The following is a 13,206-nucleotide window of genomic DNA, read 5'->3' on the forward strand; positions in this document are numbered from 1 at the left end:
AGTGTGGTCCTAAAGGTGGGAAGTTTAATGCACTGATGGGAGGGGCAAGGAATTCATTCGTTTTCCCTCAACCCCTTTTCTCTGCACCTCCCCCAGTTCAGTTCAGGGTGGGAGCACAGAGGACCAGAGGTTTTGTTCATGTTTTTTGGGTTTTGTTTTTTTCTTTAATTTAAAAAATGTTTATTTTTTTAAATGGTCATACAGTGAAATTGGCAGTGGGTTTTTCTTTTGGCACACAGTTGTCTAAATTTTTACACGTGTGGAAATTCTGTAAGCACCACCAGCATCAGGATATAGCGTTCCATCTGTCAGGCTACCCCTTCCTGCTCACACCCTCGCGAGGGGAGGGCCGGGTGGGCTACAGTCTGACTTCCTGCTGGCCCTTTAGATCCTGTTCTTTCCAGTATGACCGAAGGCTTCTGGAAGTCCAGTCCCTCCTCATACCAATGTTTCTAGTATCACGCAAAGGGTCAAAACGTCTAAACCTTTATTATAGATCAGTAGAACACAAACAGAGCGATGACAATGACAGGAGAGAGGCCCTGGTCTGGAGGGGCCTTCCCTGCCTGGAGCAGGACCACACGGTGCCAGCTCTGGGCTAGGCCAGCTTGGCCGGCCCTGGCAACACAGGCATGGCCTCGGCCACAGCTCAGCAGTGGAAAGGCTCTCTGACGGGGTGCTCGCTGGGACACATGCCATGGCTCCTGTCACAGGACGATCTTAAAGGAGCTGAACAAGAGAAGAGTGGGTCAGGTTTTCTGCTGAAAGAGGAGGGGAGGGGCTAACCCCAAACTTGCCCACATCTTCCCTAAGCCCCTCTGGAATGGGCTGTCCCACGTCTGTCCCTCCCCTTTGGAAGAGCTACCCTGAGACCCTGAGAGGAACTGGGGCTTTCCCAGCCCGGCTGCTGCCGCGCATCCTGACATCCCAGACCCAGGTGCAGCAGATGGGGACCCAGAACGAGGGGGGACCGCTACCGTCCTACCTGGCGAAGTCCGGTGAACGGGAGATGACGTGCTGAAACTCTGAGAGGTTGATGGTGCCATCCCTATCAATGTCGGACTCTTCCAGGATCTGGGGAAGGGAGAGCTTCAGACCTAGTCCCAGCCCTTCCCTCTGACTCCCTGGCCCGGCCCGGCTACTCACGTTGTCAATGAGCTGTTTCATCTCTGAAGCACTAAGACGAGTGTCCTCACCCTGTCCTGTGAGGCAGTTCACGAGGTGACTCAGGTCTTCCCGGTTCAAGGTTCCATCATCATCAAAGTCTAGAGACAGACACAGGAAGCCAGAAAGAATGTGGTCAGAAAGAGCCTCCAGGCTCCACAGAAGGCCCCCAGGTCCTGAGCGGTACACCACCACCAAGACCGTGTGGGGACAGGCCTGTGTCCCGCCAAGCTGCTCCTGGCTCTCACCGAAGATGCGGAAGGCATAGTGGGACTTGATGTCTGGAGTCGCTGTGTCACTGAACACGCTGAGGAGGTCCAGGAAGTCCTCGAAACTCAGGCTGTCCCTGGCTGGGGATGTGGAGAAGACCCTGCAGATTCGCTCCTTGAAGGGGTTGGCCTAGGCAAGAGAGCCTTGTGTGAAGGCCACAGGTGCAGCCCAGGTCACACACTCCTCAAACCCTACCAGGAACTGGAGGAAGCAGGTCACAGTACCCGCTCCATGAGCTCAGGCTCACAGGAGAGAAGGAGCAGTCTTTTAGGGCCAGCATGGAGGGCAGGAGGACCACCTGACTTGGGAGAGGGACAGGGATGGCTTCCTGTGAGTCAGTTTAACCCAAAGGCAGGCCTAGGGGCAGAGAAGGAAGATGAAAGCATCCTAAGCAAAGAGAACAAGATGGGCTGGTTACTTGAAAACACTGACTTGAACGCTCACTGTGTGATAGGCACTAGGCCAAGCGCTTTGCATAAAAATTTTCAGTCGGGCGCCCTGGGTGTCTCAGTCAGCTGTCAGACTCTTGATTTCCGCTCAGGGTGGTGAGATGGAGCCCCTCGTCAGGCTCCGTGTGGGGTCGGCTTGTCCCTCTCCCTGCCCTTCCCCCGACTCTCTCTCCCAAATAAGAATCTTTTAAAACATTTTTTCACAGCAACCCTACGGAGAGGCAATCAGCCTCTGGAATGGGTTTCTCAAACTTGAATAAGGTAGCTCAACTCCTTTTAAAGGACAAAACTTCTTTGACTCTCCAAGAATGTGTCCAAGAATCCCAGTTTGCAAAACACCACTCTAGTTCATTCCACCGGGTGATTTTGGTAAAGCCCTTGTCCCCAGGAAATCAGGGCTAAATGGAGAGAAGACCAGAATGGGGACCAGTGACCACATGATCTCCGAGACAAACTGCAGAGGGAGGGTGGGGGACTGGCACCTTGAGCTCTGGAAGGCTGAGGATCTGCTCCAAGGACACTCGTATCTGCAGTGACTCCTCCACACTCCGGTGCTCTGGGGGGAGCAACTCACAAAACCGCTTGTGGGCTCTGGCAGAAGGAGAGGAACCTGTTGGCAAGCCTTCCTGTGTGTATTACATCCCCACTCCTTGCCTTGTTACCCATTACAAACCAGGTGAGGAGCTAAGGCACATACACAGAACTTCTCAGTCATCAGGCATAAGCCAAAGGGAGACTGACTACCCGTGTAGTCCCATATGTAGAAGCCCATATGTCACAAGACTATGGGCTGAGAGTGCATTCATGCCATGGGTATTTACTGAGGGCCTAAAGCATGCCAGGCACTGTACTGGGCATTGGTTCTAGAGCTCCCTGAGGGATGGAGAGGCCGCAAAAGGAGCCAGAAGTTGGCCCTGAAAAACAGGGAGAAAAGAGTTTGAAATCTCTTTCCCATTTCACTCCAGGAATCTCCAGCAAAGCCTCCCCCTTTGTAGCAACTACCCTAAACGATCTCTTCCTCAGCCCTCACCTCCTTCCCACTGGGATTATTTTTGCCAAGGGAAGCCAAGGAATCTCCTCTCTCAAGTGCCTTGACCACAAAAAGCTGGCACGCGGCGAGGAAGGGGGTTCCGGCCCGAGTTCAAATCCTCTCACTTGGAGTGTAGTCTTAGGCAAGTTACCAAACTTCTCTGAAACCTGTTTCATTGTCCCGGCACCTCCCTCCTGAGGATTAAATTGGGTAATGCAGGCAACCACTTCGCACAGTTCCTGGCGCACGGAGAGTGCTCAGTAAGCGTTAACGGTTACCGTGTTGATTCAGATCAAGTTACCGGGAGCCAGGCTCCGGGTCGGCGAAGTCCGCGGAGAGCCACAGCAGCCCCTGCCGGGCTGGGGCAGGAAGTTCGGTTACGCAGAAACCCGCGGAGCGCAGGCCCCGGAGCGCCCAGCCGGGCCGAGGCTGCTAGGTGGCCCCCGCGGTGCGCAGCGGGGCCCCCCGAGCCGGCAGGGAGGGCGGGACCGGCGGAGGGCACTGCCCGGGGCTCGGGGCCCGGGCGCCACCTCCGGCTCGGCCGCGGACCGCAGGCGGGCCCCTGTCACTCCCTGTGGGGGGCCCTCAGTTTGCCCGTCTGTGGACAGAGCCCCCCACCCCCGACGCCGCCTCTAGAGGATCCGGGAGCTGAGGTTCGACACGGCACTTACAGGAGGATCTCCTGCTTGGTCAGGAACGTCAAGTCCTGGAAGGCAAAACGGGAGGGGTTCAGCGAGCCTCCCGGAGGCCGCGCCAGCTCTGTCGCCCGCCCCGGGACCCCGCTCCCCAGCGCAGGCCCGCGCGCAAACTCCCCGGGGACCGGCGTCCCGCGCACCTGGTACTCGGCCAACAGCTCCTTGCTCAGGCGACTGCCCGAGCCCCCCATCGTCGCGCCGCGCGCACAGCTCCGCCAACTTGCCTCGGGGCGCCGGCAACTTTTTCACTTCCGCCCTCGGACCGCGTCACCGCCCCGTCCCCGCGGCAACCGCTCCTGGGGCCACCGCCCCCGGGCCCGCCCCCCTCCTTAAAGTGCTCAGGCGCTCCCGGCCCGGTTCCGCCGGCCGGCTCCCCGCTCCGGGCTGTCCGCGGCGAGCTGGAGGCGGGGCCCGGAGCGGGGCCGGACGCTCTGGGGCGGGGCCCAGGCTGCACGGCCCCGCCTCCTGGCTGGGCGGGACGAGCCCCGTCGCGTGCAAGCGGACTGGCTGCGCATGCGTTCGGGACGCCACAGCCTCGCCATGGCCCGGGTAGGAGCTTGCGGCAAGTGTCGCGTTGCTTCCTTCTCCACTGCTGTCGGTGGTGGCGGCAGCCTTGGGCGCGATAGGGGCCCAAGGGAAGTACCTGGAACCTGGAAATCCGGGAAAGCTCGAGACTCGCTACGTGGCCGAAGGCGGCTAAGCCGCGCATTGGCGCGGCGACGACTTTTTCACCCAGACGCTGCCACTGCGCCCGCGCCGCAGCCCGTGTTGCAGCCCGCATGCCACCTCCAGAAATGACCGGAATCTTGCGGCCCACTGAGGCTGTGCGCTGAGGGTCTGCAGACTGCGGGAGCCGTGCATAGTGATCTTCGATTTTCACAAGAGCCCTGCAAGGTAGGTTCCCATTTTACAAATGTGGAAAACAGGTCCGGGGGAAGGGTTCAACTGACTTGTTTAGGCTCCGGCATTTAGAAAGCGGTCACCCCAGTCTAAGGTTCTTCTCACGGCTTCCCAGTCCTGTAGACCTCACTCGAGCCGACCCCGCGCCCAGAGCTCTTGTTCGCTCTTGTCGCCTCTCAACCCCTAGGACAATGCTTGGCCCGGAGTAGGCTCTCAACAAACTGGATGCATGAATGCATGAACGAACCTCCACTATTCCAGAAGTTGAGGATCCCAAGCTGAGAGAGGAGGTGGAGGTGAGATTAATTCTTTTGTTTTCAGCTTTATTGATGTATAATTGACAACGTTGTAGGGATTAGTTCTTGATTCTCCTGATTCATTCTACTCGCTGATCTTTGTAAAGTCTAGATCTGATCATGGTGATTTGAGCTTAAAACTAATAAATGGGTAGGGCGCCTGGGTGGCTCAGTTGGTTAAGCGACTGCCTTCGGCTCAGGTCATGATCCTGGAGTCCCGGGATCGAGTCCCGCATCGGGCTTCCTGCTCGGCAGGGAGTCTGCTTCTCCCTCTGACCCTCCCCCCTCTCATGCTCTCTCTGTCTCAAATAAATAAATAAAATCTTTAAAAAAAAAAAAACTAATAAATGGTTAAAAACCGATATACTGGCCCTCTGAAATCTGACTTCAGCCTCTCTCTGCCCTCTCCTCTTGGCTTTCTGGGTTCCCGCCACAATGGGCTCTCTGTTCCTCTTCCATATTAGCCTCTGGGAAGCCTTTCCTGGTTCCCTAGAGTAGATTAGAAATCTTATACTTCCAGAATAGCCTGTGCTTCTCCTTGACAGCACTGTCTCATGTTGGCAACTTATGTTTACTTGGGTGTTGATTGGGTTAATGTCCGCACCACCCCCATCCCCGCTAGACTGTAAGCTCCATGAAGAGCTACGAGAATCGGGATCTACAAGATCTGATAGGTGGCAGTTGTTGAGTAAATGAGTGACCGTAGCTTCCCAAGCACTCAATAAGGTGTTCATCTGAGAGTGGCTTTAGGAAGACTCACTATCTCAAATGGGAGTCCGACCATTGTGGAAATAATTCCGTTGCAAGAAATGGAGGCTGCAAAGCAGTGAGAACACCAAAACCAGTCAAAGTGAGTGGTTCCATCCCAACCTGATCCTCTTGACAGCAGGCTCTTTCTGTACAAGAAATCGGTTAGTATAATGATAGGCAAAGAACAGGAAGCTGTCATAGTGTCCCCTGTACTAGACTGAGGGGAGGGAGCACCGGCCAGCGAAGGCCAGTCCCTGGACTCTGTGGTGAGACTGTATCTCTTCGCAATGAAGATGTGGGAATTGGCCCTGTGCCACGGGGACCAGCTGTGACATAGATCTCTCCGCCACCTCACTCGGTGCTAAACCCTTCATTAAACAACCTTCTGGTTATAGTTTTGCTTCCTGGTAGATTTTTGTACAGAGGAGGGACTATACTGATTAGCCAATAGGAACATTTCGTGCTCTTTGGCGTGTTTCTCACTATACGTTGTTGAATAGGCATTCTGAGTCTGCTTAGCATGCTGTCCTGTCTGTGCTTGACCAGCTCTTGAAACAGTGTGAAACTGAGTTGCTGAAATACTTTTTTTTTTAATTTAAATTCAGTTAGCCAATATATAGTGCATCAGCTAATATACTTTTTAAAAACAGCTTCTAGTGTTTCTTGTTGTGAAATTATTTTATTTCTTAGTTGGAGCTCTTCAAGTTTTGTTCATAACTACCAACTCTTGGATTTGAATTCCACTTTTTTTTTTTTTCCCCCAAGACATCTTTTCCCTATTTATAATATTATTTCCTTCTTCCTGTTTCCCCTGGGACATGAGGTAGGAGAGCCACACCAGGTTTCCCCGAGGGGGTGACATTTGATCTGAGACCTGAAGGGGTCAGCCCTGTGAAGAAAATCTGGGAAAAGGGTATATTGTAGGCAGGAAGCACAGAAAGCAAGGCCCTGAGCTGGAACAAGTTCAGTAAGTGAGGAGCAGAGTAGGCGAGGGGAAGAGTGGAATGAGAGGAGGCGAACGAGGGAGGCACACCTAAGCCTTATGGACTTTATTCTAGGGGCTCAAGGTCACATCCCTAGTGAGTCATAGAGCAGGAATTCAAACACCTGGTCAGCCAGTAAGGCTTGATCTCTCACCTTTGTCACAGGATGATACCCAACTCAACAAGCTTGTTGTGAAGGTAGGTCACCTGAGAGAACTTAGAAAGCCCCCAGCCATGGGGCGCCTGGGTGGCTCAGTTGGTTAAGCGACTGCCTTCGGCTCGGGTCATGATCCTGGAGTCCCAGGATCGAGTCCCGCATCGGGCTCCCTGCTCGGCGGGGAGCCTGCTTCTCCCTCTGACCCTCCCCCCTCTCATGTGCTCTCTGTCTCTCTCATTCTCTCTGTCTCAAATAAATAAATAAAATCTTAAAAAAAAAAAAAAAAAGCCCCCAGCCATGCCTGGCACAAGATAAACATGTGACCAGTGCTCCCTTGTTCCTGGTTTTCGTGGAAAGGTTTGATCCTCTCACGTGGTCACTGCTGATTGATCACTGTAAGGTAATTCTTCTTTATTCACAGGTACTGCTTCGTGCCTACTAGCTCACTTTAATGTAAATATGACTGTGCCCACTTTCTATTGATCCATATGTCTTTGCTCATATTTTTAGCCTCCTGGTATCATCTTGGTCCTGGGTCCTTGGTCCCAGCCCTTGGCTTAAAATGTTATTCCATGTTTGTATCTAATCCACCCTTACCCTTGACCTCCACGTTTGACTGTCAGCTGCCTGACAGGCAGGCTCAGGCTGCATCTCAAGCTCAGTAATCAGAACTGAACTCTCGATCCTCCCCTTCTTCTAATCAATCTACTCCCACCCCCACCCCGCCCTCAGCTCCTCCATCTCTCTAAAGGCCACTACGGTGTACCTCGTTCCTGAAGCTGAGACCCCCCCCAGGTCTTCCTGGTGCCTCAGTCCCCCTAGCCAGCTTGTCAGCAGGCCCTGTTGGCTTGGCCTTCCAAACAGGACCCGCGTCCCCTGCTCTCTGTCGCCGTTCCCACCTGTGCCGTCCAGTCACCCTCTCGCTCACCTGGCCATCAGAGTTGCCTCCCAAATGGTCTCCTTCCCCTTTGCTCCCCTACATCCCCCTTCCACACAGCAGTCTGAAAAAAGTTTATGAAGTATCACATGGTGCTTCTGCTTAGAACCTGCCAGTGATTCCTTATTCCATTTAGAATAAAACCCAGGCGCCTGAGCATGATGCATAAGGGCCTGCAGCGAATCTGGCCCCTGCTTTCCTCTCCAGCCTCGTTTGCCCCCCTCCCTTTGTTGGCCATGCTCTCGTTAACACTGGCTTTTCTGTTCTCGGAACAGGCCAAACACCTGCCTGACTCAGACCTTGGTCTTGAGCTTCCTTTCCTAGAACACATTTTCCTTGGCTCCTCATTGCAGGTGTCCGCTCATTTTGCATGTCTTTGCTCAGCTGTCCCCTCAGAGAGCTGTACCCCGCCCTATTCTTGAAGTACAATGCCTTGGTCCCACATTTTATTAGTTATCCTTTATCGTATCACATGTTTGTTTTCCACAGAATGCCAATACCATGAGCAGTTAACATGTTCATTTCGCTCCTTGTCTGACTCTACCACGGGATGTAAGTTCCATGACAATAGGGCCCCTTTTCATCTTATTCGCTACTGTGCCCTCATTGCCTCATACGTAGCGGTTACTTTTTTTTTTTTTTTAAGATTTTATTTATTTATTTGAGAGAGAGAGAGCACAAGAGGGGGGAGGGTCAGAGGGAGAAGCAGACTCCCCACTGAGCAGGGAGCCTGATCCTGATCCGGGAGTCCAGGATCATGACCTGAGCTGAAGGCAGTCGCTTAACCAACTGAGCCACCCAGGCGCCCCACTTTTTTTTTTTTTTTTGGTAAAGATTTATTTATTTTATTTTTTATTTTATTTTATTATTATTTTTAAGATTTTTAAATTTATTTATTTGACAGAGAGAGACACGGTGAGAGAGGGAACACAAGCAGGGGGAGAGGGAGAGGGAGAAGCAGGCTTCCCACCGAGCAGGGAGCCCGATGCGGGACTCGATTCCAGGACCCTGGGATCATGACCTGAGCCAAAGGCAGATGGCTAACTGACTGAGCCACCCAGGCGCCTCAAGATTTATTTATTTTAAAGAGGGAGAAAGACCGAGTGGGGGGAGGGGTAGAGGGAGAGAGAATCTCAGGCAGACTCCCCACTGAGCACGGAGCACAACACAGGCTCAGTCCATCTCACGGCCTTGAGATCGTGACCTGAGCTGAAACTAAGAGTCAGACACTCAACTGACTGAGCCACCCAGGCGCCCCTAAGTGTACAGTTCAGTAGTGATAAGTATATTCACATTGTGTAACCAATCTCTACAACTTTCTCATCTTAAAAAATTGAAACTCTATACCCATTAAACTCAACTTTTGATAGATCATTTTGTATGTTTTTTAATGTTTCCTTTCTGTGTTATTCATGTGAAGTTTCTGGACCAGCAGAGCTGAGGGAACCCAGACTTGAAGTGAAGCGAAGCAGCTCTGCTGAGGTGAGCCTCCTTGTGAAGTCCTGTCTGAGCCAACAGCAGGCCCTTGTCCCTGACACCTCCGGGTCCACAGGGCTCCAGGGGCCCCGTGGGAGATGAAGGTAGCCATCCATTTCCCCCTGAAGGATTGGCCGTGGCACTCAACGCACGTACTGGGCCATCCTCACCCAAATGGCTCTATGCCTGGCCATTTGGAATCCCTACCGAACAGTGGGAAAGCTGTTCCCATAAAAGGAGTAGACGGCTTTGAAACCCTGGCCATTCTTATACAATGGAACACTGCTAGTTTTCTGGAGGGCAGTTTGATAGAGTGTGTGTCAAAAGCCTGACCCAGTGGTTGGGATTTTATTTTAAAGGAAAATAAAAACATGTCTGGAAACAGATACACAGGATGTTCATTGCAACAAACAGATATGAAACTGGCAACAACCTATATGTTACTTATTTATTTATTTGTTTATTTATTTATTTAGAGAGGGTGAGTGGGGGGAGGGGCAGGGAGAGAGCGAGAGAGAATCCCAAGCAGACTCCAAGCTGAGCATGGAACCCAACATGGGGCTCAATCCCATGACCCCAAGATCATGACCCAAGCCAAAATCAAGAGTCCGATGCTCAACTGACTGAGCCACCCAGGCACCCGGAGCATGTGACTTTTAATCTCAGGGTCGTGAGTTCCAGCCCCACATTGGGCATAGAGATTACTTAATTAAAAAAAAAAACCTGGGGCGCCTGGGTGGGCTCAGTCGGTTAAGCGTCTGCCTTCGACTCAGGTCATGATTTTAGGGTCCTGGGATCGAGCTCTGTGTCGGGCTCCCTGCTTACTGGAGAGGCTGCTTCTCTCTCTCACCTTCCCTCTCACCTTCCCTCTCCCTTTCTGTCTCTCTCAAATAAATAAATAAAATCTTAAAAACTGAATGTAAATGATTTTTTTCCGGGCATTAGAATAAGGGTTGTATTTTATCTTTAAAGATTTTTTTCTTCCATTAAGAAAGTTTACTCAGTAGGGATGCCTGGGTGGCTCAGTCAAGTAAGCGTCTGCCTTCGACTCAGGTCGTGATCCCAGGGTCCTGGGATCGAGTCCCACATAGGGCTTCTTGCTCAGTGGGAGTCTGCTTCTGCCTCTCCCACTCGCCCTGCTTGTGTGCGCACGCGCGCGCTCTCTGTCAAATAAATAAATAAAATCTTTAAAAATAAATAAAATAAAATTTCTAGAAGTGGGACAACATCATGTATTTTTCACCTCTTATGATTGTTTCAGGTCAGCGCCATGGCCGCTCCACAGGATTCAAATGAGACTTCCTATCTGCTCCCTCCAAACAGTAAGGACTGGGAAGAGCAAGGCATTCCTGACTTTGTCTACGGGCAGAAGGAGCTTGTGCTGGAAGGGATTCAGTGGCCTGGGACTGCCCCCGGCCTCCTGGACACGCCGCCTGGGTCTCGCTTCGACTCTGCTCTCTGCTCCGCCTGGAGGCAGCGCATGGACCTGGGGCTCTTCCGCTACCGCCTGGGGGAGCTGCAGACCCAGACCCTGCCTGGTGCTGTGGGTTTGGTGGCTCAGCTGAATGTGGAGCGAGGTGTGCAGAGGAGGCGCCCCCAGAACATCCGGAGCGTGAAGCAGGCATTTGACCCTGAACAGTTTAACTTCAACAAGGTCCGGCCAGGAGAAGTGCTCTTCCGTTTGCTCCGGGAGCCCGATCTCCCGGGTGCTCTCCGGCAAGAAGACATCCTCGTCATGATCAATGTCAGCCCCCTGGAGTGGGGCCACGTGCTGCTGGTGCCCGAGCCCACCCGCGGGCTCCCCCAGCGCCTGCTGCCAGGCGTGCTGCGGGCCGGCGTCGAGGCCGTGCTGCTGAGCTCACACCCGGGCTTCCGCGTCGGCTTCAACAGCCTGGGGGGCTCGGCCTCGGTGAACCACCTGCACCTGCACGGCTACTACCTGGCTCGCAGACTGCCCGTGGAGGGGGCGCCGAGCGAGCCCCTGGACCCTGGCGGCCGTCTGCATCTGCTCCGGACTCTCCCAGCTCCCGGCTTCCTCTTCTACACAGGCGGCCCGGGGCCCGACCTGGAAGCCCTGATAGGCAGGGTGTGTCGGGCCACTGACTACCTGACCGACCATGAGATTGCCCATAATTTATTTGTGACGCGGGGGGCCCCACCTGGAAAGACATCACCTTCCTCCGCTCTCACAGGCGTCCGCGTAATTCTATGGGCCCGGAAGTCCAGCTTTGGGGTAAAGGAAGGCGAGGCGTTCAATGTCGCCCTCTGTGAGCTGGCCGGGCACCTCCCTGTCAAAACGTCCCGGGATTTTGGCAGTCTGACAGAGGCGGCCGCTCTGGCCCTCATTCAAGACTGTCTGCTGCCCTCGGCCCAGGCGGAAGAGGTACAGGCAGCCCTGGTGGCCGTGATAGCCCAGGACGAGCAGTGATCCTTCTAGAAGTATTTATTTTCTACCTGGTCTAAGTCCCTTTCCACATGGTCGTTTGGGCTTCCATGACTGCCACCTTACCCGTCTCAGCCCAAGGGGAGGGATAAAGAACTGACAAGTGATCTCTAAAGAGAAGAAACCTTAGAATAAATGGAATGAATGAGCCATCATGAATGTATCTGCTTCTCATTTTTCTTCTTGGACAAGCCTCAGGGATGTCAGACCTGTTACTAAGAAGGGAGTAGGGGGGCGCCTGGGTGGCTCAGTCGGTTAGGCATCCAGACTCAGCTCAGGTCCTGATCTCAGGGTTGTGGGATCAAGCCCCCCATCGGGCTCAGTGCAGAGTCTGCTTGAGGTTCTCGCCCTCTCCCCCTGCCCACCGCCCACACACATATGCACACGTGTTCTCTCTAAAATAAATCTTTTTAAAAAACAAACAAAAAAAGAGAATGCACAAGAGTTACATACCCTGTGGTTCCTGGGTGGCTAAGTCAGTTGAGCGTTTGCCTTCGGCTCAGGTCGTGATCCTGGGCTCCTGGGATTGAGCCCTGCATCGAGCTCCCTGCTCGGTGGGGAGCCTGCTTCTCCCTCTCCCTCTGCCCCTCCCTCTGCTCCTGTGTGTGTGCTCGCCGTCTCGCTCATAAATAAATAAAAATATTAAAAAAAGAGTTACGTATTCCTGACTTTATATTACATAGACTTTTCATATCAAGTCTTGACAAAGTAATAGTTCAAGTGCCTCTGGCATTGTGCCCCCACTTCTGCCCTCTCCTGTCTGCGTGTTCTCCCCTCGCCTGCCTCCAATGACCGTTTCTTCATCCCTCCCCTCCATTCGGTCTTGCTCCCGCATAGGCCCTTCTTCGAGCACCTTCCCCCCTGCCTGGCCAACCTTGAATTTCCCTCCAGCCCCCAGCACTGAGTTGAGTGTTCCTCCTGTACATCATCTCGTGTGAAAAAGGCATCTTCACGACTTGAATATGGCCATTTACCAAGAACAGGCTGGCAGAGCAGAGGTCTGGCAACTCGTCTGAGGCCAGACAGCTCACAAGTGCTGGGGTCAGGACCGCAGCCCCGGTGGTCGGCGGCCAGAAGCTGGCTCTGCACTGGTGACTGCCTCTCTAGACAACAGCCCCCATAGTAGTGGTGGTGTCCTTAACAGGTGACAGGCGCTGAGCTGAGAGTCAGGTGTCTGGGTAGCCGGCTTTCTCTGTCCAGGCCTTGTCTGAAGTTTTTATATAGAATTTTAGGGTTGTATATCCCAGAAGATGTTATAAAGTCTCACTGGGTTAAGGCAGAATATGTACCACGAAAAAAAAAAAAGTTCATTAAAAAAAAAGTTTAGGGGCGCCTGGGTGGCTCAGTCGTTAAGCGTCTGCCTTCGGCTCAGGTCATGATCCCGGGGTCCTGGGATCGAGCCCCGCATCGGGCTCCCTGCTCAGCGGGAAGCCTGCTTCTCCCTCTCCCACTCCCCCTGCTTGTGTTCCCTCTCTTGCTGTGTCTCTCTCTGTGTCAAATAAATAAATAAAATCTTTAAAAAAAAAAAAGTTGAACATTTACATTTAAATATATATTTGACATTTAAATTCCTATAAAAAATTTGGGGTCAACTTCCTCTTATTGGCACATCGCAGGAATTTTAGCTTATGCTTCTGTGAGCCTTTGCGTATACAA

At 53.0% G+C, this 13,206-nt stretch overlaps 2 protein-coding genes across 6 annotated transcripts; one reads left to right on the top strand and one right to left on the bottom strand.

The window, feature by feature from the left end:
- Positions 1-473: 473 nt before the first annotated feature.
- On the bottom strand, positions 474-4,038 carry CIB1 (calcium and integrin binding 1). Of its 3 annotated transcripts, XM_021680547.1 has the most exons (7): positions 3,749-4,038; positions 3,585-3,619; positions 2,366-2,474; positions 1,413-1,563; positions 1,147-1,265; positions 986-1,074; positions 474-729 (listed from the first exon to the last, which is right to left on the bottom strand). In XM_021680547.1, the coding sequence occupies exons 1-7, from the start codon at positions 3,797-3,799 to the stop codon at positions 708-710; spliced, it is 576 nt and encodes a 191-aa protein (XP_021536222.1). In that variant the 5' UTR covers positions 3,800-4,038; the 3' UTR covers positions 474-707. The 3 variants fall into 3 exon arrangements, with proteins under 3 accessions (XP_021536222.1, XP_021536223.1, XP_021536221.1); XM_021680548.1 differs by lacking the exon at positions 986-1,074; XM_021680546.1 differs by having other exon boundaries at positions 986-1,265.
- A 314-nt stretch (positions 4,039-4,352) lies between these two features.
- GDPGP1 (GDP-D-glucose phosphorylase 1) lies at positions 4,353-11,699 on the top strand. Of its 3 annotated transcripts, none has more exons than XM_021680551.1 (4): positions 4,353-4,502; positions 4,624-4,804; positions 9,052-9,113; positions 10,369-11,699. In XM_021680551.1, the coding sequence occupies exon 4, from the start codon at positions 10,378-10,380 to the stop codon at positions 11,533-11,535; it is 1,158 nt and encodes a 385-aa protein (XP_021536226.1). In that variant the 5' UTR covers positions 4,353-4,502; positions 4,624-4,804; positions 9,052-9,113; positions 10,369-10,377; the 3' UTR covers positions 11,536-11,699. The 3 variants fall into 3 exon arrangements, with proteins under 3 accessions (XP_021536226.1, XP_021536225.1, XP_021536224.1); XM_021680550.1 differs by having other exon boundaries at positions 4,696-4,804; XM_021680549.1 differs by lacking the exons at positions 4,353-4,502; positions 4,624-4,804 and adding an exon at positions 7,982-8,183.
- The last annotated feature ends 1,507 nt before the right edge of the window (positions 11,700-13,206 follow it).

This window comes from Neomonachus schauinslandi, chromosome 9 (assembly GCF_002201575.2).
Source record: "Neomonachus schauinslandi chromosome 9, ASM220157v2, whole genome shotgun sequence".
Taxonomy (NCBI): Eukaryota; Metazoa; Chordata; class Mammalia; order Carnivora; family Phocidae; genus Neomonachus; species Neomonachus schauinslandi.